The 26,920-nt window shown below is 36.2% G+C and overlaps 1 protein-coding gene across 25 annotated transcripts in view; it reads right to left on the reverse strand.

Moving 5' to 3' along the window:
• The window catches only part of Pard3b (par-3 family cell polarity regulator beta), a 1,069,040-nt gene that overhangs the window by 173,328 nt on the left and 868,792 nt on the right, over positions 1-26,920 (reverse strand). For 22 of the 25 annotated variants that reach the window (XR_015449088.1, XM_087205812.1, XM_004851169.4 and 19 more), the window contains one exon: positions 3,100-3,402. The exons of the other annotated variants lie outside the window; for them this stretch is intronic. Coding sequence is in view for 21 of the 22 variants with exons in the window: in XM_087205812.1 (XP_087061938.1) it covers positions 3,100-3,402 (303 nt within the window). In the remaining variant the exon portion in view is untranslated. The remainder of the gene's footprint in view (positions 1-3,099; positions 3,403-26,920) is intronic. 25 annotated transcript variants of the gene reach the window in all.

Below are 26,920 nucleotides of genomic sequence, written 5' to 3' on the forward strand. Positions count from 1 at the left end.
GTCATCTCTTACTACTGTAATCATATCCTAATTTGTCTCACAGTCTGACCATCTTTCTTGGCTGCCATCAAGCTAAAAGGGCTATTTTCCCTAAATACAAATCTATCAACTCTTCCCCAATTATGATGCTTTAATAGCTCCCATTGTTCACAGGGCTGGAAAACATATCAGTATCCACTACACACATGACACCAGTCATTTTTCTGGAGCCTAGGGCAGATACCTATATTCAGACATACTTCAGAACCATTCTTAACCCAGACTTTAGATAGCTATTGCCATTCAATAAGTGCTAACATAAGACACAACCTACTCATTCATAGACTGACTGTAACCTGCTGTCCCCTCTCATTTCCTATCACCTTCCTTCCCAACCACGTACTACAATTCTGGGTGCTTCTGAGCTTCCCCAATAGGTATGCTCTTTCCAGCCATTTTTACATTGTGTATGCTTGATTATTCTGTATGTAAACAATTTTCCCACTGCATCTGGTTAATGCCTACTATTCTTTCCAGAGCCAGTTCCAATATCACCTTCTTTGGTAGGCCTTTCCTGACTAGCCTGTGAAGAGTTAGGAAACAAAAGTTTGTTTTCTTCTACTTACATTGCAGTTATCCATTTCCACATGCGCTGTTGCCCATCTGACTAGAATACAACTTCCTCTTCCCTGAGACCATGTAATAATCATCTCTGCATCTTCCCTAGAGCCTTCTACAGTAGCTAGAACACATTAGGTGCTAAATCCATGCTTACTGAATGACTGAAAGGCTGAACAAATGGATGGCTTCATTTGTAAGTAGGTTTAGAACTCCCATTGCCTGCTTATGGTCACTGTTGGGAATACCACCAAAGGAACTCTTCCTAGATTCACTGGACACAATTTCATAATAAAAGGTGGACCTAATGGTAATAACAGTAACAATTACAGCAGCTAACAGTATCAAATGCTTACCAGGTGCCAAGACAAAAATTGTTGGCTTTAAGACTTTAAGAACAAGGATCAGAGCAGACTTTAAATACAATTAAAGAGCAGGCTTAAGATAATTCTGGGCATAAAGAGTCATCCTTTGATCAGCTATCCAAAAATAAAACAGGAGTCTATAAAACTCCATTGAAAGCAGCTTCAGATCATTGATTAACACAACTGGGGTGGGGGGTCGATGCCCAAAATAAGAACCTATTATTCATACAGATGTCTGTGCTGGGCAGTAAATAACTTATTTTTTCTTGATGGCATTTTATAGTAGCTGCAATTAAGATTATCCTTAGAAATTTCTTTCCTGGTCAATTCTACCTGTGAAAATCAGCATAGAATAGCTTGTCATGGGCCAAGGATTTAGCTCAGTGGTTCTGCTGCCTGCCTCACAAGTGCAAGTACCTGAGTTCAATCCCCGGTACCAAAAAAAAATTAAGATCCAGTGAGTAAAACAAGCTTTAAGACAAAAATTGGGGGTGTGATAAATGTTGATTTGTTGTATGATTTTCTTAGAGATGTAGAATGCAAATTAGAACACAATAAAGAAAACTGACCCTGTGGCTTAGCCCAGAATTCTTCATATGTGCTTGATGTGAGAACAGAGTGCTTTATTTTTATTTCCATGGAATTAATAGTGGGAAATACTATCTTGGGAGGGCCCAAGTCCCTCTATACTGGGATTCTAGCACCAGATATTTGTAAAGGGGACCTATCTGATTTAGGGAAAGGAAGATTGACTATATTTTAGGCCAGAATAGACTCAAGCATGGTGTTATTATTTACATGATAAAATCCAACCCTATATAAAGGCTGTGGAGAAAAAGGCCAAGTCCTAATCAGTCCTTGGAATTAGCAGTTTAGTTATTATGGCTGTATCACACAGTCATAGGAATTTATATTTTCATTTTGTGCCAAAGAAAAACTTGACCATCTTTCTTTAATATCATCAACCAGGAAGCTTGACAGTAAGGATTAAAAATTGCTCCTTCCTTCTCACTTGGTTATTGGAAAGGCTCTGAAAGGTAATCAGTCTTGTGAAGCTATACTTTACAGTCTGCATAAAAATGCCATGATTTCCCTTCCTCTCCCCAACCTAATTGAAAGTGCATAATATCATCCAGCTGGGGAAATGTAAACAGTAAACATATGCAATATATCATGCTATCACACAAAAGCTGGTTACTAATAGGAAAAAGTGGCTTTCAGATCCCTAAGAAATCTGGAAAACATGTCTTTTTTTTCATTTAGAATGAGAGCTCCTTGTGCAAGCCACACGTCCTGCCACCTCCTCCCTCCAGACTTCAAACTGCAGTTAGATTGCAGCAAGGTCAGTCAGCCCCTCCTTGCGTGTAATTCAGGAGTCACCTAATAGTGCATAGTGACCAAAACTCTTTCAAGTAATTCTTTCAAGACACAAGCATTTTACTTTTCGCAGGAGGTGGGGTTGGAATGATCTTGTTTCCTACCTACTTCAATTGTACTGACAGATGGTCCTATTATGTCTTTCCTTAGTTGCTAAACCTAAAGATCTGCGGCCTTGTCACCTCCTATCTTTCTCTATTCCATCAAACTCCCATTGCCCAGATGATTTCCTTTTCTACCTCTGATCATCCATGAATACCTATACAGGATCATATTGTTTTTAAGCATCAACTCCCAATCCTACTTTTCAAACTGCCCTGTATCTCTGTAGCTATCTATAATTCCACTTCAATCACACCTACTTAGAAGTCATCATTTTCTCTTCTCTAACTCTTCATCTCTAAGTGTCATGCCATCTTCTTAAATAAGTCTTTTATAATATGGCTCTTAAGAGAAAGGACAATATTCTTTCGCAGTTTTCATCATTCTTTCTCTGTCACAATATTCTTGCAAAAATTGCTCCCTGTTGCACCATGAACTTTAATATTACCATTCATTCATGCCACCTTATAACCGGCTATTGTTTTATTTTTGATAGCTGATACCTTATGGGAAGGTCAAAGTAGCACTCTTGTCTAGGGCACCGTGTCATTTCAGCTTTAATAGATTGAAGGATATATTTTTTATCTGCTTTAGCAGTAGAGGTGACTTGAAACTTACTGAATTAAAACTACATACATCTTTCACTAAGTTTTATTACCTGTCAACTGGAGTTGGTGGATGATATGGCTTGTTGACCTTGGCGTAGAGACCCTCTAAGTGGTCTCTCTCTGGAGACAGTGGACGGCCATCTCTAGGGTAACCAAATGGTCCAGTCCGAGGAGGAGATGGAGATCTAAAGACATTTGCTGATACACATGGTTCCCGAAAGTGGTTCACTCTGGCGTAATTGGGGTCCATCTCATCATCATCCATATCATGCACTGATCCAATTGTACCAGTAGCATAATCGAGAAGACCTCTTGCCTGCTTTTCTCTTAGCTCTTGATGTTTTGCTCCAATCCTGAAAAATGTAGAAGTGGCAGACTAACATGAGTTTTATATGTTAATACAATGAATTACTCATCTGAGTCTGTTAACTCTTGTTATCCACTTAGCTGCTACTTTCTTGTTTACTCAAGATCACACTGTGCAGAAGTGCCAACAGCATAAGAGGATTAATTTTATATCTCTGACCTTTATTTGTTCTGGGGTCTTTATTTTGATAGTGAAGTCATAGATATTTTGACCTTTTATTCACTGATAATGGGCTGATAACAGTCTTTCCTTACTAATGGAAGATATTTGTGGGAGCAGTGTATCTCTTTCTTGATATTGTGGAAGTCTTTCTGGGGACAGGGATGTATGTTAAAGGACCTATCATAATCTTACACTTTTTCTATTACTTCATTATTTAGTGCTCTGGAGTTCCAGTGCATCCTTCTAAAGCAAAGAGTTTGCAAAAATTGATTTAAATATGAAAAAGAAATACAGAGCAAGGTGATTAAAAAGCAATGGGATCAGGGGTAATTTACAAGATACTCTAAGTTTTTTGATTACACAAATGGGGATCATTGTGTCTCATTATATAGGGGCTAGGGACAGAATAAAATAATGAAGAAATTAATAGGCTCCTGGTAGAGATGAATTGGCACATATAAGTGCATTAAACACCACTACTGGCAGAACTCCCTAAGTCTAAAGCCTGAAGTGATATTACAAAATGCTACTTCTAATCAGGGCCACTGTATAGATTACCAAGAATGGAGTAGAAAAAGATACTTAGGTGGATTCCAAATTTATCAGAATTTGGAGAATTTGACATTTAACGTGTGAAGTGTTAGATCAGCTTTCCTAATTTCCCAGTTGGTGACAAACTGGAAAGGTCATTGTGACATCCTGTTGAACAATGGCACACCTCGATGTGAGGTGGTCTTCAGCACTTAATTAGGAAAGAGTTTAACCTTCCATCACTGAGCAACAAGGTGCAGTGAGATGCAGAGATGAGAGAGTAAGGTGATGCTGACTCAGAGGTAAAGAAAGATGTCCAAGAAAGGAGGGGGAATTAAGGGATACTAAGGGCTGTGGGCTGGAAGTGGAAGATCTGTGTATGCCTGGCGACAAACAGAGAAGGCATGGCTGAGTTACAAAACAAAAACTGAAACCCCATAACATCCTCTCCTCTTCAAAGAAAAATAGTTGTTTTTGTACGTGACAGCTAGTTTTATTTTACAAAACATCAAACTCTTTGTAAAAATCTTTAGAAGCCATGATCTTTCAAGGTATTTTCTCTTTTGGTAGGATAGCATTTTTGTTTTTATTTTTTACATTTTTGAGTAGAAAGGAAGAGAAAAGAAATAGAACAGAGGAGAGAAAAAGCAACAAAACAAACAATAAAAAGGCATAGGATAAAAAAACCCAGCATCTATCCTCAAGTAACAACAGAGGAAAATAAATGCCAGGATATATTATTGCATATCTCCTTTTACTAGGGCAAACCATGTACCTCACACATAAGTAATTAGAAGAATTTATATTTTTGCATAAGGCAGTTTGAATCTCTAAGGGATTTTGAATTAAGATGAAAGGAAGATTACACAGTAGGGCACTCGTTAAGGGGCCTTGCTTGTCCTATTTCAATGCATGTTAGTCCTAGATTCATGGATGTTTGTTTTGAATAATTTCTGATAAAGAAGATAACCTGATGCATTCTGCAACAAAACAATCTTTCCAGGGATGGTGCAGACTCGATTATCAGAGAATGTTGGCTGCACTATGATGATAGGGATGGATTTCCATTGCAAATAGAGCAAAGGACATCAATAAAGTTAGGGGATGGGATTCTGTGTGGTTCCTCTCTTTCATAAGTAGAATGCCTTTGAGAGAAATCATTCAGAAGAAAGATGAATATCTCATGGCTACCGCATGGGGCTATGCTTGTGCATTAGATGAAGAGTAAAATACCAAGCTTGATTTTTTAAAATCACAGAAATAGATCACTGGAATGTGTGGTCCCTATTTTGTCCCTCTGTTTCTCAGGGGTTTTCTTATTAATTAAGCGTGCTGAGTATGTAGGATTCTCAGACGAAAAGTACTCTGTAGAGGCAAAGCAGCATTTTATCTTTTATTTTTTCTTTCTAAAACAAAACCAAATTCCTCCCTGATGCTCTTTGCACCACTGAATGTTGCAGTAACTAATTTCATATTAATCACTCAGTAGGTGAAGCAGTAATTTCTCTGAACCATCATTATTATGCCATATATCAGAGTTTCTCCATGTGGGGGAGGACAAGGAGTCTCTGAAAAGGTACGTGGAGCACAAGAGATTGTCTCACAAAAGAAGTGTCAAAAAAAAAAAAAGATTTTGTTTTTGTTTTTGACTTCCCCACCCCCAATTTCCTGTGAGAATTCTAACTGTTTCTAGTCATTTCAACATGTACATCTCCTTAACCTGGGGAATGCAACCTGTTAAAATATCTATTTTTCAAAAATACTCTTGATACTATGCTCCTTTTAAATTCATGGTACCTTACTACTGGTTTCTCCATTCTCCTGAGCACACTGCTTTTGAATTATTTAAATTGCCCTTTTTCTCTCCTTTCTTATGAAAATACTGATGCTTCTTCTTTTCTCTAACACCTCTTGGAAGGTCCTCTCTTTTTTCTGCTTCTTTAGCCACAGTCTAATGTTCAGGCTTTTACCTTGCCCAGATCTGTACTATCTAATATGGTGATTATTAGCAGTGTGTGGGTCTGAAAATTTGAATTTATTAAAATCAAATTCCAACATTGTATAAAGCTTTGCTGGACTATGTTAGTCTAGATAATTTTTGGCATGTCACCTCATCCTACTCAGGTCTATACCTTAAAAAGCTGCTAAAACAATCTTCCTTAAAGAGGACTCCCATTGTATCTTGGTCAGATTAAGGGTCTCTACTGGGAGTTTATACTAAGTGATTGAGTATGATTACTTTCCTTTCATCCCTGAAAGTCTAAGTGAATAACAGAAATTGGGAAGAAAATTTCATCTACAACTGGTTTCAAAAATGGACATAATCTACTTTTCAATGAAATTGGGACTCAGCCCAAAAGGGTGACTGAGCCACAAGAGTATATATGTTTATGTCTCTAGCAGGGTATATCTTTTCTTGAAAGTCAGGGATGGTGATGAGGAGCATAGATAGATAGGAAGCTTTTACCTAGAAAAAGTGAATGCAGAGACAGGAGTAGAGCCCTGGAATTGTGTGCAAATCTTTGTGAGGATCCAGCTGCAGAACAGAGGAGAGGAAGGGCTAGGAGCTTTCTGTTCTCCTAGTAGTCCCTGTCTTGAGGAAACTCCTTGGAGGTGAGATGATGAGAGGGAAGCATCAACCTGCCTTGGATTTGAAAGGCAGAAGAGAAGAGACAAACCCTAACTCATCAAAATGAATCCAGTTCTCTAGAAGATTTCACTTATGAAGCAGGCTGATATCCTGTTATGGCCAGTCCCTCAAAATCAAAAACCACAGTGAACAAACTCCTACAGCAGTGCATGGAGCAAATGTAGAAAGAAGATTATTTTGAAAAAATCACATAGAACTGAAGCTATGGGTGAACTTAGATCACTACACACACACTATCTAACGGAATATTTTAGCATGGTTTCTTTTCTTTACATTTCAAACATCGTAGAACAAAAAATTAATTTAGTTGGTCATATAGCATTAAAAATTAAATACAATAGGGCTGGGGATTTAGCTCAGTGGTTTTGCTGCCTGCTGCACAAGTGTAAGGACCCGAGTTCGATCCCTAGTACCAAAAAATAAAAAAAATTAAATACAACAAGGAGAGAAAATATTAGAGCTTATTGTATGTAGTAAACATAAATATTGTGTACAGGAGGTAAAAAATAAAGTTATCTAAAGCTAAGCTGTCATTATTTGCTGACGATATGATACTTTACATAGAAGACTCAAACAACTCTGCCATAAGACTTATAGACTTAATTGACAGATTCAGTAGAGCAGCTGGATACAAGGTCAACACTCAGAAAACAATAGCCTTCTTGTATGCAAATAACAGACTCACTGAGAGAGAAATTAGGGAAACAGTTCCTTTTACAATAGCATCCAAAAAATGAAATATCTAGGAATCAATCTAACAAAGGAAGCAAAAGACCTCTACGCTGAAAACTACTGCACTCTGAAAAAAAGAGATTGAAGAGGACATAAGAAAATGGAAAGACATACCTTGTTCCTGGGTAGGAAGAACCAATATACTGAAAATGGCCATACTTCCAAAACTGCTATATAGATTTAACGCAATGCTGATTGAAATTCCAACAATATACTTCACAGAACTACAGAAAACAATCCAAAAATTCATTTGGAACCAGAAGAGACCTAGAATAGCAAAAGCAATTCTAGGCAACAGAGACATGGCAGAGGGTAACACAATCCCCAACTTGAAACTATACTACAAAGCTACTGTGATAAAACAGCATGGTACTGGCAAAGAAACAGACTTGAGGATCAGTGGAATAGATTAGAAGATGCAGAAACAACTTCAGACATACTCAGCCATCTCATCTTTGACAAAGGAGTCAACCACCCTCATTGGAGGAAAGATAGTCTATTTAATAAATGGTGTTGGAAAAACTGGATTTCAACCTGCCAAAGACTAAAACTAGACTCATATCCATCACCATGTACTAAACTAAGATCGAAGTGGATTAAAGAGCTAAATATTAAGACAGAAACACTAAACTTGCTGGAAGAAAAGTTAGGTAGGCCTCTTGAAGACATTGGCATAGGAAAAGACTTTATGAACAAATCCTCAGTAGCACGGGAGCTAGCATAAAGAATCAACAACTGGGATCTCATCTTATTAAAAAGCTTCTGCACTGTAAGAGAAACCACCAACACAGCTAACAGACAACCTACAATGTGGGAAAAATTTTTTAGCAGCTGTACCTCAGACAAAGGACTACTCTCTAGAATATATGAAGAACTGAAAAAAATCAGACCCCCAAATTTAAAGACCCAATTCAAAAATGGGCATCTGAAAGGAGCAGACATTTCTTAGACAAAGAAGTAAAAGCAGCAAATAAATATATGAAAAAATGTTCCACATCACTGGTCATTCGAGAGATGCAGATGAAAACAACATTGAGATTCCACCTCACCCCAGAAAGAATGGCTGCTATCAAGAAATCAACCAATAACAAATGCTAGCAGGGTTGTGGGGAGAAAGGAACCCTTCTCCATTGTTGGTGGGAGTGCAGACTGGGGCAACCACTGTGGAAATCAGTATGGCGATACCTCAAAGAACTAGGGCTAGAGGTCCCATTTGACCCAGCTATCCCCTGATGGGTATCTTCCCCAAAGAATTAAAAGAATCATACCACAGTGATATATATGCACCCATGTTTATAGCAGCACAGTTCATAATAGCTAAAGCTTGGAAACAGCCTAAGTGCCCATCAACTGGAAACTGGATAAAGAAGACGTGGGTTTAAAAAAATAAAATAAAATGGAGTACTACTCAGCCATGAAGAATGAGAAACTAGAGACATTTATAGCTAAATGGATGCATAGTGAGGCCATACTCTTAAGTGAAATAAATAGGACACACATGTGTAAGTACTAAATAGTTTCTCTGGTGTGAGAAACTGAAAGTTTAAAGAAGGATTAAAATGATTAAAATGCATAATTGATAGTTTGAAATGGAAGAAAAAGTCCAAAGGGGTAGCGGAAGTGGGAGGGGAAGGGGAAAGGAAAGAAGGGAAAGAAAAAATTATGAGAAAAGAAAAAAAAATGGAAACAAAGTCTATGTAAATAGGGAAGGGGGGGAAAGGCACACAGGTAATGGGAAAAAAATAAGAACCAAGATAGCTCATGTACAGGTACAAGCACCCTATGATAAATGTAAACATATTGTATACCTAAAATATACCAATAAAAGAATTTAAGCAAAAAAAAATAAAGTTTTCTAATTCATGGCAAATTCATGCTGGCTTGAAATATGAAGAAAGGCAAAATAACAACATTCACAAACAGTTAAAAACAAGAATGAAATATTACACTTGTTAACTCATCTTGAAAAACTAATAATGAAAATTAGCTGACCAAGAATTGAGTCAAAATGAAAAATTCAACCTGATTTCTCTGCTCTGAATGTTGTGCAAAATTGATTTGTTGAAACATAATCCCTATTATGATGGTATTAAGGGTGGGGCTTTTTGGAAAGTGATCTTGAACTTCCCAGCCTTCAAACTATGAGAAAATAAATTTCTGGTTTTTATAAGTTGGTCAGCTTTCAGTAACTTGTTATAGCATCAAAAACAGACTAAGACAATGATCAAGCTGTAGACTGACAATATATTCATTCACTTGTAAAGCTAAGGCTAAACATTGTGGGAACAATAATTGCATAAAAATGTAAGTATGATGTACTCTGAAAATATATAAATAATATCACTAATGAAAACCAGAAGCCAGTAAAGAGGTGATTTAGTAGATAAGACTACCACTAATCTCTTTATTTTCTTACTTAGTAGAGCAAGTATCAATAGTTATACTTTAAAGTTGATAAACTAAGAAATAGAGGTTTGAGTACAGTAGGCATAATTACAAAAAAAACCAACAAAAGAACAAATTGTCAGCAGGAGAGAAATACACAAAACAAACCCTGATCATGTAAAAGAAAATAGAAAGCAGAGGAAGTAGTAAAAAAGTGTCAACAAAATAAGTTGATAAAAATTATAACAATTCTAAATGAGATTATTTTCTTTATTATAAAGGATCCTAGATATAATTCAAAGGAAAAATATATGATATTGTATACCTAAAATGTACCAATAGAATTAATTAAAAAAGAAAAATATACTGAATGCTATTTTAATAGTGAAAAATCAAACAGTTCAAATGAACATCAATAGAGAACTATGAAATAAGTATGTTTTACTTAGAAAAACTAGAGTATATATGCATACAATATTTATAAATTGTATGAGATATTCTTGAATAAATAGGAAATTCTGGAAGGAGATACAGTATTTGCCTCTAGAGAATGAAATTGGACATAGGCTTCTACCTTGCCACTATTTGAAGTTTGAGAAGATACATGTTAAAAAAACTTAAAAATTTTTTAAATATGAAAAAGTTTCTAACAACTGTAAGTCATAATGAATCAAACTTTAAGAAAAATTACACCCCAGCAGTCATCCCTGGTCTTCCATGCCTGATTTTCATGACTCCGCTGTCAACTCAGTTATAACAATTTGCTTCAAATCACTGTCCACGGACCTTATGTTTAGTCTTTTCAGATCAGCTGGTTTCATTAAAATAATCCATTGTGCACCATTCAAATACTTATTCTAATTTTCCCCAGCATACAAACTAAACATTCATATATAGCTCCACACTGACCTTAAAAATCCATCTCTTCTTCAATCAGACACCCAGTAAATTCTGTACTAATATTAAATACTAGTTACATATTTCCTTGATCCATGAATTCATTTTGTGTGAATTTCTGTCTTTGTTTCATTTTATGACAAAAGGTTAAACTAACAAAGAAAGATATAATAGGATTTAACTAACCAAAATTTTTTATCATTAGGCACATTTGTATTACATAGACTTTATAGAACTTTGGCAGTAACTTTTACTATATGTGTTCTGTTCGTAGAGATGCTATACATGAATAATTCCAAATCATTCTGTTTCCACCGTGTCACTTCTGCACCCCAGCATCAAAAGTAAATCTTGCATTCCCATGGCTATTCATTCAGTTGTGTCCCTCCCTCCGGCTGGAGAACCTCACACCTTTCCACATGTTGAACCAAAGTTGCAAAAACAAAACAAAATAAAAACATTTTATTGATTCATTCTAGAAGTCTGCTTCCACAACTAGACTACTAGTTCCTTATGTGTGTCATGTAAGTTTCTTTCTGCTAATTTTTGGTTGACATAATTTACTCAATATTTGCTGACATTATACAATATACTAGAAAGAAAAAAAACATACTGAGTATCTGGCTCACTGACATAATTATGATCCATGGAAACAGGTGTTCATGTCCAGTGTGTGAGGGTCATTTCTGCCTAGGAACTTTTAGGAGGTATTATGAAGGCATCACCCCAAGGGCTGGTCTTCGAACAACTTTTGGGAATGGTGTGAGGCCCTTTGGGGAGGGACACAGTGAATGGGTGAGGATTTGCAATGTTTACTTAAAGCTGGGAGATAAATATCACATGGTAGAAACAGATTGGTTTGAGTTATCTATGGCCAGCTCCTCTACAAAAGGAACACATTCAGTACAAGATGTTGGCAGGTTTATATATCATGAGTGTGCCTAATATTTAAAAATTTTGGTAAGGTAAATTGTATAATTTTTTCATTAGTCTAACCTTTTATTATGAGATTAAACAAAGATTCCAAAATGTTTAAGAAACAAAACCATACACTAAAGAACTGTTATAAAATAAAATGTGTTTGTTCAGTATCACTGTGGTCAAGAAATAGGCCTTTGCCACACACCCCAGCAATCTGCATTAGTTCCTTTTCTGCTACCACAATGAAATATTTGAGGCAGTCTAACTTCATAGAGAAAGGAAGTTCATTTAGCTCACAGCTTTGGATGCTCAAAGTCTGAACAGCATAGTACAGGTTCTAATGAGGGCTACCCCTGGCTGTGTCACTGAATAAACAGGGCAATGGTGGGGTATGGGGAGGAGGGAGACACTTCTTGAAACAGAAAGCAGGAGAGGCTGGGGCCTCACAATTCCTTCTGCGGGCATGTCCCTGATTAGCTCATGGACCTCGCTCTAGGTGCACCTTGTAAAGGTCTCACCTCACAAAAGTGCCATACTGAACATCACTCAGCTTTCAGCACATGAACCTCTGGGGGACACACTAAAAATGCATCTGAACCATTGCACTTCTGTGGGCTCCCTTCTCACCACAGCCAGATCTACACATATATTTCCTTTCTTCCACATTAGGAAGCCTGCTTGTTAAGAAACAGTTAACGCTAGCATTAAATATCCCATGATTACAACTTGGTTTACTCTTTGAGATGTGTATATGTGTGTGTAACTTATGGGATAATAATACTGCAATACCGAAAACTACCAACAAATTGATTATTAGGAGTTAATTTTATATGCTTTTGTCACACTTCTCCATTCTTGCAGTTGTACTATACCTACATTGTTAAAGCCCTGCTACATACTGTACTTCTATTCTGTTCAGTTTTCATTTAATACTAATTCTACAAGCAACTATTCATATAAAAGGAAACATTCTAATAAGGACCAACAGTCTTCTGTCTATGAATATGCAGCCATCTACTAGACTCAAGAATAACTCATGGGGATGATACTTCTCAGGTTGATTAAAAATACATCTTTTATATTTGAAAGCTGGTTCTGCTGGACATAAAATTTTGTGGCTCACTCATTTTCCTTAAGAGCTTTAAATATGTGACTCCATTTTCACATAACAGTGTTGCTACTGAAAAGTTGGATGACAATCTAAGTTTATTTTTCTTATGTTACTTATAAGCAACTTGCTCTTTTTGCTTATCTGCTCAAAATACTTTATTTGCTTTCCTTTAAAGTCCAATAATCTTACTAGAAATGTCATTCTGAGTTGATAGCTCTTTCAATATATATTTTTAGATATAATTTTTATGTAAGAGATGTTTTTATAAACTATAGTTTTTATTATTACTGTTGTAAGATCCAAGTTGAATATAAAACAGGGGCATTTCTACATAATAATAGTGAGAAATTAGAGAATTAAATTAAAAAATACCATTTTAATCAACTCAGTGTTGGTACAGTATCAATTCATCCAAATGGATCTACAGATGAAACATTGTACTCATCAAAATTGGCACAGGCTTGTTTTTTAAAAATTAAAAATATGATTTTAAAGTTTATTTGGGAAGTTAATGGATGAACAATACCTAAAATAATTTTTTAAAATGAGGTTGAAATTGGAAGACCCTCCTATTTCAAGGCCTACAATAAAGCTTTAGAAAAACACAGCAGTGAAACTGTAGACAGAGTCCAGTAATAGAGTCACATTCATTTGTGAAAAGATTTACCACAATAAGGCTCAAACAATTGAATAAAAGAACAAGTGGGGCTGAAAAACGAGTATCTGTTAGGAAACCATCTTGGCCCCTACATTGGACCATAACAAAAATCAATTCAAGATGGGAAATAGATGTGAACATAAAGGCTGAAACAATAAGCCATTAAAATAAAATAAAGGGCAGTATCTTCACAACCTTGGGGCAGGCAAATGTTGTTTAGAGAGGACACAGGAAGCATGAACCATAAAAAACTGGTACCTTGGACTTCACCAAATGAAAAAGAACAAGAAAATGATAGGCCAATGGGAGCAATAATTTGCCACACATAGCTTTAGCAAGAATTTGAATAAAACATATTAAAAATACTTGCAAGTACAATTGATCTGGGCAGGATTAGTACTAGGACAAAAGACTTAAACAGATGTTTCACAAAAAGAGATCCAGATATGCCTACTGAGCAAATAAGAAAATGGTCAGTGTCATATATCATCAGAGAAATCTAATCCACAATAAGATGTCCTTACTAAAACAAAAGAAAAATGACAATACCAAATGTTGGAAAGGATGTGGAGGATCCGCAACTTCACACACAGCTGGTGGAAGCATAAATGGCATAAACCCATGGGGAAATGGTCTATAAACATTCAAAACTGGATATATAACCCTGCTATCACCTAGCCAATCACCTCTCAAGTACTTACAAGACAAATGGTGATGGATGTCTACAAAAATCCTTGAGGAATGTTTGGCAGCAGCTTTATTCACTATGGCAAAAAACGGAAATAAAAGGGGTAATCGAAAAGAGTGGTGAATGTTTAAACATTAAACATTTTATTTTAGTTAAAGATACATCGTCACTAAACTCCTTCAAAATATTCCCCCTCACTTTCAACACACATATCCCATGGTTCTTCCCACTTTCTGAAGCAGGTCTGGAAATCCTCTTTCATGAACGTCTTTATGAGGCATGACTAAAAATACAGTGAATGCTACTGCTGAGTGGCATCCAATGGAAAGACAGGCTCATAAAAACATTATGATGTGTCCTCATCCACCTTATTCACATGATCTGCACTGTGTGACTTCTGGCTCTTCCCCAAAATCAAAATGACCATGAAATGTAGATGTTTTTGAATGGATTCAGGACATCAAAGCAGCCACAACAGCACAATGAAAGGTACTCATAAAAAGAGGTCTTTGGAACTGCTTCAGAAAGTGGCAAGAATAATGGAATAAATGTATTTGAAAGGAGAGTATTATGGCTTGTATCTAGATGTCCCCCCAAGGCCTCATGTACAAAAAGGTGGGGCTCTTGGGATGTGGCTGGGTCTAGGGTGTGTTAATATGGATTAAGGATGTATAATAACTAAATTAGTCCAGGGACTGGTTTAGCAATAGTTCTGGGTATGGGTAATGGGAAGGCCCATCATGGGTATGGGTGGCATCAACCAATAGGCTTATAACCTGAATGAAATAAAAGTCTTGCTGCTTTCTATCTTCTGCTTGCCTGGCCATGGACTGTTTTTCCTGTGCCATACTGCCCTGACTTGGAGCCAGGCGACTATGGACTGAAACCTCTACATACTGTGAGCTAAAATAAACCTTTCTTCCATTAACTAGTGGATGTCAGGTATTTTGTTCCAGTAACAAAAAGATGGAGAGGGGGAATACTCTAAGGCTGATTAATGGGAATGTATTACTATAATAAATTTGTAAAACATTTAATACCATATATTTCGATCACATCTTGTATCTCAGATGTCCATCAACAGGAGAATGGGTAACCAAACTATGTTTTATTTATACAACAGAATATAAATAAACAACAAGAAATAAATTGCTGAACTATCCAGTAACAGAGATGAATCTTAAAGTTACTGTGTTTAGTAAAAGAATTAGACACAAAAAGGAATTACTACATATTTCCATTTATGAGAAGTTCTAGATCATGTCAAACAATGCCGTGGTGATAGAAATCAGATTGCTTTTTCACTGAATGGGGAGTACGCTGAATTAGAAAGGGCATGAGAGGACACACATAAGTGATAGAAATGTTCTCTATCTTGACATACATTTACCAGAGAGAGAGAGAGAGAGAGAGAGAGAGAGAGAGAGAGAGAGAGAGATATTCTACTATTCACTTATGATCTGACGATTTCACTGTATGTAAATTATATCTGAATTTAAAAAGAACTTAAAACACAGGAAGAACATAAAAGCAAAAAAAGCTTATTATGCCATTTATATCCTTTAAAATATATGTGGTAGGCCAGGGATGTAGCTCAGTGGCACTGCGCCTGCCTTACAAGGTCCTGAGTTTAATTCCCAGTACCAAAAAAATAAAGTGGTAAAAATATATCAAAATGAGTCAGTTCTAAATTTATATTGATCTAGTACTTTCTTTTAAATACATTATCTATAAATAGTTACTATAATAAATTAATAGAATATGTATAACTTGCTAGGAAAATATTTAAATTGTTTACAAAAGCATATCTTTTCTCAAGTAATTTCAACACTTTCAAAGTAAAAATTTGAAGGCCAGCTACTGATATTGATAAACACAAATCATTCTGATTGATCCATAAACACCTCCTCTAAAGATCAGACAACTTGTTTTACATGTTTTTTACAAAATTTTCTGTTCATCAGTCAACAAATATTGAGTACCTACATGTTGTAGGGTCTTTTTGCTTTTTGTTGAAGCTAGGGATTAAGTAATAATATATATTCCTTCCCTTGCATAATTTCTTTTTTTTTTGGCTTAAATTCTTTTATGGATACATTTTAGGTATACAATACATTTACATTTATCATTGGGTGGTTGTACCTGTACATAATGTATCTTGGTTCTTATTTTTTCCCTATTACCTATGCACCCTTCACCCCGCCACCCTTCCCTATTTACATAGACTTCGCTTCCATTTTTTTTTCTTTTCTCCTAATTTTTCCTTTCCATTCTTTCCTTTCCCCATCTCCTTCCACCACCCCTATCCCTTTGGGCTTTTTCCTATTTCAAAGTATCAATTATTAGTTATTAATCCTTTTTAATCCTTATTTACACTCTCAGTTTCTCACACTAGAGAAACAATTTGGCATTTACACATGTGTGTTCTATTTATTTCACTTAAGAGTATGGCCTCAATATGCATCCATTTAGCTATAAATGACTCGAGTTTCTTGTTCTTTACAGCTGAGTAGTACTCCATTTTCCCTTGCATAATTTCTTTTCTAATAGGACAGGAGGAGATATAAAACTTGGAACTATGTTTTTAGTAAGTAGTATGGAGGAAAATGAAACAAGGAAAGCTAGTAGGTGCCAGGGATTACATTTTTAAGTATATAGGGGAAGGAAAAGTACCACTAAGAATATTAAATGGAAGCCTTGAAGAATAAGGGATTTAAATTACAGGATAACTTGTGAAAAAGCCTTCCAGGCAGGGAGATAGGTACAAAGGCCTTAGATGGGCAAGTGCTAAAGCAACAAGGAGGGTAGCGTGAGTCAGTGAGGAATTGGAGGCCAGGGTGGAAATGAAGACCTGGATTGTGCTGGGTCTTGAGGTCCATGGCATCATTCTGGCTTTTTATGGTAGTGAGATAGCCAGCCAGCAGGAGATTTGGAGCTGCTAAGTGATTTGATCCGACTATAGGATGAAGGTGTCTCTGACTGCTATGACTGAAGGTAGTAGGATGCTGGGGGAAAAGTCAAACAGGGAGTCCTTACACCAACCCTGGAGAGAGAAGGGGATAGCTTGGATGAAGGGGCAGCAGTGGGGATGATAAGAAGCCGTTGGTTTCAAGAACTAAAAAGAAAAGCAGATTAAAAACATAATCGCATAATCAAGACTGCCTTCTAATCCCCCCAAAGTAGGAAGGTTTCTTCCACACACAGACTCTATTTTATACAATATCTCACCTATCTAATGAGAAGAGCAGACACTAATAATAACATTTGTGATGTATTTCTTCCTGACTATATAACTTAATTCTCTCAGTGTACAAAGTCTGAATTTGATAGAGGTAGAAATTAAGGTTTAGAGATGTTAAGCCTTTTACAAGTTCATGTTTGCTAAAAGGTAGGAAGTGTATTCTTGAATTCTATCCAGGTGTTTAATTTCAATATTAATGTCTATTTTGTATATGTTAGGCTAGATATAATCTGAAAATGATCACATTATAAAAATTAATATAATAAAAACATAACTATCCAAAAGTACAGCTAACAGTACAATGTGTTCCATAGCTATTATGCAATTTGTATCTATTAGTCAATGATTATCATGATCATACCACATTTTTATCTATTTTTCTATTAAGTTTTTACAAAGTAGTTTGAGTATAAATCATAGTTCTGTATCACCCACTTGTTTTGGAAGGCATATCTAAAATCATGAGTGTTTTACTATATAACAAAAATGCCATTATCCCATTTAAAAATTTACTATTCCTTGGTATCATCTAATACCTTGACCATAAACAAATTTCCCTAATTACCTAAAAAATATAATGCTTTCATAATGGTGTTATTTGAATCAGGGTCTACAAACTGTTTGTCCTTTAAAGTTGGTTATCTCTAACATTTCTCTATAGCCTTAAGTCTAGAACTATTCTTTCTCCTCTTTGCTTTTTTATCTTTTCTATGCTTTTTAATTGTTGGAACAAGTAGGTCAATGGTCCTACATGCTCCTACATGCTAGGTTTGTCCTTTTCCTCTTGTGATATGATTTACCTTATTCCTAATTATCCAGGAAGCTTCTAGAGAAGTGCTTCACTATAGCACTTCTTGTGATGATGAAGCTGTTGTATACATGAAATATCTACATGCAGTAACTGTTAGCCACATGTAGATACAGAGCACCTAAAATGTCACTATTGTGATTAAGGTACAAAATTTTTAATTTGGTTCATTTGAATTTGAATAGCTACACATGACTGGTGGCTACTACAATGGTGACTGCAGCTTCAACTTTCTGGGGGAAATGTACTAAAGTGGGTTAAATAATGTCTACCTGAAACCTACTGATGTGATTTTATTTGGATAAAGGATCAATGTAGATGTATAAGATAAAGATCTTGTGATAAAAGCATCTTGGATTATTCAAATGGGCCCCACATCCATTGACAAATGTCCTTATAAAGGAGAATGCATAGACAGAAGAGAAAAAGAGAGAAGGTAATGTGAAGTCTGAAGCCAAGACTGGATTCATGTGTTTAGAATCCAGAAATCACTAAGGGCTGCTGGTAGCCAGCAGAACCTAGGAGAGAAGTATGGGATGCATTCTTTCCTATAGCCTCCAGAAGTAGCTTTGCCAACTCCTGAATTTCAGACTTCTGGCCTCCAGAGCTGTGAGAGATTAAAATTTCTGTTGCACACCAGTTTTGTGTTTGTTTGTTATGATAGCCCTCAGAAGCTCACACAAGTACCTTGAAGGTAGAGTATGTGCTTTAAATCACATCACATCAAGAGAAACGTAATATCTAAGTGTCCTACTTTAATGATCTTAAGGGTACACACTGACGTCCCATTGTAAAACTCTCCTATTGATCTTTCATTACATCACTTCTTCCATTGATGGGTTTTGTCTGATATTTCTGGTTCCAATTTAAATTTACAGAAATTTTACTTAACTTTAAAAATTTTTATATTTATTTGTTTTAAAAATGAAAAATAATGATTCTTTATACTACTATATTTATTTGTACTATCATATATTTGATTTTAAATATACACACAATTTTAAAATAATACTGTTACTGTCTTGGTCTGTCTGGGCTCCTCTAACAAAATGCCATAGACTGGTGGCTCACCACCAACAGGAACTTCATTTGCACAGTTTGTGAAGCTGAAGTCTGAGATCAGGGCACGGCATGGTCAAGTCCTGGGCAGAGCCCTCTTCAGGGATGTAGGCTGCTGACTTCCTGATGTGTCCTCTGACACAATAGGCAAGGCAGTCCTGGAGCCTCTTGAAGAGGCACAAACCCCATCTGTGAAAGTCTACCCTCATGGCCTAATCACCTTCTGAAAGCTCTACCTCCTAATCCCTTCATATTGGCAATTAGATCTCAACATATGAGCTTTGGAGGAGACCCAAACATCCAGACAATAGCAACTACTGTTAGGCTACTAAAGTTCAAGACGTGTTCTTAGCTCCATTTGTATATCTGTACACTCAAAGTGTGTTCTAATATTACCTAAAGTAATTCTTTTTCCTGAGTGTCTATGCAACCAATTTGTTTCAGAGTCAGGTTATTCTTTTTGATTTTCTTTCAAATTTTAGGAAAATTTTCCTTTTTTAAAAATTTTGTTTGTTAAGTATATAGTGATACCTCAGTCGTCGAGCTCAATTCATTCCAAATTTGTGTTTGAACAGCAAAAAATTTGAGTACTGAACATATTTTTCCCATAAGAAATAATGGAAAACCAAATAATTGGTTCTGAGGCCCAAAATTTACACTTATAAATTCATTTTTCCAGGACTTTAACAAATTTGGAAATGTTATCTTTCTTTAACTCTATTGTGGTTCTCACAGTTTTCCTTTTAGCTTTACTGCTGGTATCATTAACTTTCTTTGGAGCCATGGTTGCTATATTTTAAGCAAATAAAGCACACACACACAAAAGTACAATGATGAATGTTTTAACCCACTAACAAAAACACTATGTGTTGCCTGTGCGAGAGTGGCGCTTATGCCCCACTTTGTGTCCGAGGTGAGACGCAGTGTGTGACTCACTCTTGGCCTGTACGGACTTTCTAAAGTTGGATTTTCAGATAGCAAACTTATAAATACCAAGCAGATTTTTTTTCAAACTTTGCTGTTCCAGTAGTGGAAAGTTCAAGCTTGCAGCCATTCAACTACTGAGGTATCACTGTACAGTATAAAATTTTCCAAATTTATATATAATATAGTTTGCAGCTGTCATCTCTGCATTTTCTATCCTAAGCAACATAATTACACTTGTTTTTCAAAGCAGACATGTTCATATATTTATATTCCTTCTTTCTCATGCAAAAGGTAGTATACTGTCCATATTTTTCTACATATTGCTTTTTCACAGAGACATATTCACAAGAGTAGTTCATATTAGTGAAATGAGATCTTCTTCATTTAAAAAAAATCTTTATTAATGCCAATTAATTTTACAAAACATTTGGTTTCAAAATGGTTCTATTTTTTCTTTAAGCTTCACAGCATTCTATTGTGTGAGCATGCTTTTGTATATTTAAGAAATCATGTATTCTTGGACACACAGTATTTCCAATCTTTTGCTATTACTGACCTTACTTGGAGAGATTGTAGGTTGGGTTCCAGATCACTGCAAGAAACTAAACATCACAATAAAGTGAATCACAAATATTTTTGGTTTCCCAATGCATACAAAAGTATAAACATACTGTATTATAGGCTAGTAGGTGTCCAAGAGCAAATTGTTTGAAAAAAATAGTTAAAGAATGCTAACAATCATCTGAGCTGCTGGAAAAATAACGTCACACTTCCTCAATGCACAGTTGCCACAAACCTTCAATTTATGAAAAGAAATACAGTATCTGGAAAGCACAATGAAATACAATAATATTAGGTATGTCTGTGCAAATAATAGCATAATGAAGAATTTGTGCAAAAGTCATTTTTTATCATTTTGGTTTTGGGATGAATACATAGAAATTGGATTTCTGGTCAAATAAAAACACGTGTACTTTTCCTAGATTATGGCAAATTTCCCTCTATATTTGTTTTATGTTCCACTCCCACCTGCAATGTAGGAGGATGCCTGTTTTTCTAGTCTCACCATCTAAATACATATCAAACTTTCAGAAGTTTGATAAATATAGCTGAAAAGTCATGTTTCTGCTAAGTTTTAATTAGCCTGTCTCTTATTATGTGATGCTGAGTATCCTTTCATATGTTCAGGGGCCATTTTCATTTCCTCTTCCCTGCGCTGTCCACATCTGTTCTGATTTTTCTATCAGATTGCTGGTCGTTTTTCTCCTTGATTTTTCGAAGACCTTTGTATAATAGTGATATTAGCACTTTTTTGATATGTTACCTTGTTTCTTTGTTTCTCATTTGCCTTTTGTGATTTCCTTTACAAATCTTTTAGATATTTCACACTTCATAACCTCCCTTCAGAATCAGTATATGATTTTGTTACTTTTGCAAACTATTTCTTGGTTAATTCTGTTGTACATAGAATGTGTCCACAGTATAGTTCTGTCTTCACCAGGGCATGGAAGATGCAGGCACTGAAATACTCTTTGTTGTTATTGTGTGACTGTCATGACAGAGTCGGAGACAAATGGAGAGCAGAAGAGGAGCTTTGCTACCTACAGTAGTGACAGCAGTCTGGGTCAGAAAAGGATTTTCAGGGGAGAGTTTTGAGGTAAAAGAAACAGCATCATTAAAAGAGATTATCAACTACCTGCTGCACAGCTTTCTTTTTCACCAGTGAAGATAATTTGTCTGGCTATCATTTTTGCTTTTATAATAGAAGATGCAATTAGGTCATTCCAATTATCCTTTGTTCCAGAGAACAGGCCCAGTCTCTTTAGCTCTTCCTATCAATGTGGTTTCAAAGCTGTAAGCTCTACCTGGTCCAGAACAATTATAGCTTCTTCCTCTTCTTATTAAAATTATTATTATACAGACCAGCTAATACAGTATTACATGTAGTCTTTGTGATCAATGTTTCATCTTTTCAGCAAAAGTGTTTTAAATGCATTAATATTTTTTTTTACCATTTTTTCATTCCTGCCTAGGTGTCTATATTTTCTAAATGATCTCCTTTTGTACTGTCCATTTTTCTTATCAAACTAAATCAGACCTGAGGTATTAAAGGAACTAGATTGCTAGGCTAATTCATCACTTTTCTTGTAATAGATAAATATATTTCTGTATAGCAACATACTATTTCTATGGTACTAAGAGGCAAATTCTTTAATATTGATTTATCTCTTTGAGTAGACTCTTTTTTCATTTCTCTTGGCATACCCCAAAATATTGAGTCTTTCATGGTTTGAAGAATCCAGTACCTAGAGCTTGTTCTTAAATATCCCAGAGTTTGTCAAAGGCTATGAGGTAAAGGACACACTGATGCTTTTTCTTCCTCTTGAAATCCTAAATATTCATTAAAGCAGGTTGGGCAATAAACTTTGGGATGGCTCTGAGCTAGGTACAATCAGAATATTCTGATTCAGGAAAGTCCTGGGCGTTAACTTGTTCCTTGCTTAGGTGAGACAACCACAGAAAAGATTTCCATAGCTCACATAGCTCAGAATCAACCAAATTTCCCGTAACAAATGGTTTCTATCTATTTCATATTCCATTTTTTACAATGTCAAATGGCAGGGTTCTTTGTTACCTTTTCACTGCTACTAAATTCTAGTACTTCAAGGGAATTGCCATTCAGTGAAGGCTCTCCTATTTTAACAATTTAATCGCTTCTCGGCCTTTTGGCTAAGATCAAGTATATTTTAACAATTTACATTTTCCCTAAATTTATACCTTTCCCAGACACATTAAACTTTTTCTATTGCTAATGCACTGGGCTCCTGTAATTTGTATTCTCATAATGTGGACAAATTTCTCAGAAATGCTTAGTAAACATCTTTAGCTTTCCTTTGAAAATCAGCCACAAGGAGAGATGGGGAGTGGAGAAGAACGACCTACAGAATGTTTATAATACTCTCTGATAAAACATGGTTCCTTGTAGCAATCCTATAGACAGTTCCCCTACAATAGGTGTCATTAAGCATGGATGACATTAAAAGACTCTCCAGGCTGCTGTCAGACTAAAACTGGAGACAGGGCTGTAAGAATTTGCCCTTGAGTCAGCAGCGTTAACTGAATAAAGTTCATAAGTTGTTGATATGCTTTATATTTATTGTTATTAACATCTGTATGTGGCAAGAAATAGTCTTTATTTTCTATATCCTCCCAATTTTTATGTTACCACTATTTGTAGCACTATGAGAAATAGAGGAGAAAGTAAGATTTTTTTTGTATTAAAACTTTATGGAATACAAGGTTTTTTAATCTAGGGACTGCCAGGGATTATATCTCAAAAATAAATGACAGACCTTTGACATGATGATGTTGTCATCGTATAGAAAAGAGTGAAAATTGGCCCTGTATGCTGACTCTCGGGGATACTGTAGGTTTACATCAACTTCCTGGGGAAGGAAACAGGAAAAATATAGAGAATAAAAGGGAACTAGCTACATTTCCTTTCCTTTCCCTCCAAACCCTTCTTTTCCTTCTATTTTGTCACCTGGAATTTCACACCTCGCTGGTACACTTCTGGACATGTTTTGACTTTTGTGTCTAAAACATGTCCTTTGTGCTTACTCATATAAAAATACGCTGAAGCCTGGGCAATGTGATCATCCACCCAATGTGTGCTGCCATTTCCTTTGTTTTCTTAGCTGCAAATGTCAGATGTTGCAAGGCCTCTGTTTATAGAGAATCTTCTGTTACAGAACTTTGGGCATATGAAGAGCTCTTGAAGTAATGTTAACATTCGCAGGGCATGGCAACCCTTCTTAGGTGGGGACTCAAGCCTGTTCCTGAGTTGGGGAGCCATCCAGTCCTCAGGTAAAGGACTCTTGTATTCTAAAAAGTTGACCTCCCTACATTATGCACTATTTAAAAAGAAGCAAATGTATGATCTTTCTTCTCTCTATATATACAGGAAGTTTTAAACAGCAAAAATATTTTATCCAATCACAATATTTTCTGGGGTTATTAGAAATTGTCATTTTTGGTTTTACAAAATATGACTTTGTCCTGGGGAAACCATACAGAGTATTCTCACAAGTCCAGACACATGGGCTACTTGAGAGCTGGGTGGAAGAACAATATTATCTGTTAGATCTGTAAAGGAAGGTTCCTTTCCTAGTCCCAGAAGTAGAGTTATGGAGTCTTTGTTAACAGGGGTCCAAAGCCCAAGAGAAACATCCTTGTTATCTGGTCTTATTCTTTCTACCACATGTAGACACCAAGGAGAGAACGTGGAAAAAACAACCACTTTAGATGGTAACCATTATGCAGGTATTGGACAAAATCTAACAAGCTAATCCAGATGATGTCTGTTGTGTGCATGGTGATTCTGCCACAATTAATGGTGCACATCAGGATGTGGTGGAAATTTGAGGCACTTTTAAAATACCACATGCTATAATGCATATGGTCTTGAGAATTATAATGAAGGTGGTTTATTTAATATGATAGGCCATGGGTACTTGTATAAGGGAATCTAACTTCTGCTCTATCTTTATTTGTCCCTCTGTAGAGACCAACAGACATTATGGGAGGCATATTTTTGAGGGATTATTCTTAATTTTAATCACAGAAATCTATTATTCAGTGGGCTGTCTAATCCTTGATCTATATTATGGTTTGTTGTTCCAGGTTTTGTCTATAACTAATATAGGAAATCTCTTACTATTGGAAACAATGTTTGGTTTACCTCTTATTGGAACCCCAAATTGCTAATGTATGTATAAGGTGTTGGGAAGAAGGGAGGGATTGGCACTTCTATTTTTTAAAACTGGTTAGCAGGGTACTGCAGTGGTCTGAGTTTTAAGATGTGGGGAAACATCCTTCAACTCCCTCCATTACTACCCAAGATTTAGAATTTTAGGTCTCACTCAGGCTCTACCTAATAGCAGTAATGATACATACTCTTTAAAGGGGAGAAAAGGTATGGTTAGATGGCTGCCCTCAACTCTTAAATAGCAGCCTGCATGTTCTCTTATGAACTGTGTCATTGCTTTAAAAATGTGTATGTCTTCCTTCAAGACTTACATAAAATCTAATCTTCATCTATGACTTGCAAGGCTGTAATTTGGTCACTGCTCCTCTGTGATCTTTGGCTTAAACCCCAGTCACACTTGCTATTTTTTTCCCCTCCAAACCCTCTTTCTATGGCTGGCTCATCAGTGAGATTTGGGTCTGAGTCTTCTCCTTCCAGACCCCCTTCCCAGCTCCAACTTCCTGGCAAGCACATTGTTCTATTTTATTTTCTTCCTATGTCCATCATTAATTGATTTTATCTTTCTCGTCTATCTGTTTGTTCACAAGAATGTAGGCTTCATGTAAACAGAAACCTTGTGTATAGAGATAACACCCAGATCTACCATAGTGCCTGGTGCACGGCAGGCACTCAGTGATATGAGGACAGAATAGAGAAGAGTCAAGTCTGAGAGAAAAGGCCAAGCACAGAAAGCAGAGGCTGAGATGCGCTGTGAAGACGGAGGCAGGAGTCACAAGCCAGGCACACAGATAGCCAGGTAAATGGCAATGAAACAGAGATTGAAGAAGGAATTAACCCAGTGGGCACCTGGACTTTACCCAATGAAACTGATTTCAAAATTGTAGCCTTCAAATTTTTAAGGAAATGAATTTGTGTTGGTTTAAGCCACCAAACATAGAGTAATTTGTTAGAACAGCAGTAGGAAATTAATACTGATTATGAATGAATGAAATCCATGATAAGACCTAAGTAGAAGTATTTAGGTAAGCTTATTTTCTTCAAGAAGCCTAGGTTAGCCAGGCAGTGTGGTGCATGCCTGCAATCACAGCACTCGGGAGATGGAGGCAGGAGGATTGGTGGGAGTGGAAGGCCAGCTTGGGCTACATAGCCCAGCTCTAGCACAGAACTTCCCCCCTCTCATAAGGAAGACACCTAGGTTAATTTCCCATTGTCAATCCTTCCTACAAATACAGAAATATAAACAACGAAGATCTGGGGGTGTGGCTCTGTGGTGGAACACTTGCTTAGCATGCACAAGGCCCTGGGTTTGACTTTAGCATTGAAAAAAACTATGAACACTAGAACCTCACATTTTACATCATATATACAGAAAAAATAAGCCAAATTAGATACTTTTCTACTGTGTCTTGAGGAAATAAAAAAAATGTGTTTATAGTGGAATATATATATAGAGAGAGGAGAAGCCTAGATAAATAGCTCCGCATGTCAAACCTCACAATTACACTGAAGACACTACTGTGGGTGCAACACCTACACAAACAGGTTCTGGCATTAACATCTACAGCGAGAAATGACTACCTAGAAGAAGAACTCTGGGTTTAAAACAGAAGATGTCAGGCTTTTCCTAAACAAAGATATCTTCTTATCATCTTCCCAAAAGCATTATACAGCACACATTTCCTTTTGCATTTTTAATAAAGCAAAACTTGAAAATGAGCAGCAATTCTTTTATTCCCTCTCTTAGAAAATCTACAGTGACCTGCTTGCAAATAATACAGTGGAAGTATCCCAGAAGAGGCTCTTGGTTCATTAAAATAATCAGCATATTCCAATATGCATTCATCTCTGAAATAATAACAATTCAAGTTCAATAAATTAATTATGGTTTTAATGAGTGAAATTTACATTTATATTTCTGCCTTAAGATCTTTGTGGGAGGCAGCATCCTCACCCATGCAGTGGAGCC

This window comes from Heterocephalus glaber, unplaced genomic scaffold (genome assembly GCF_053883595.1).
Source record: "Heterocephalus glaber isolate CG9 unplaced genomic scaffold, H.glaber_assembly_v1.0 deba00000621, whole genome shotgun sequence".
In the NCBI taxonomy this organism is placed as follows: domain Eukaryota; kingdom Metazoa; phylum Chordata; class Mammalia; order Rodentia; family Bathyergidae; genus Heterocephalus; species Heterocephalus glaber.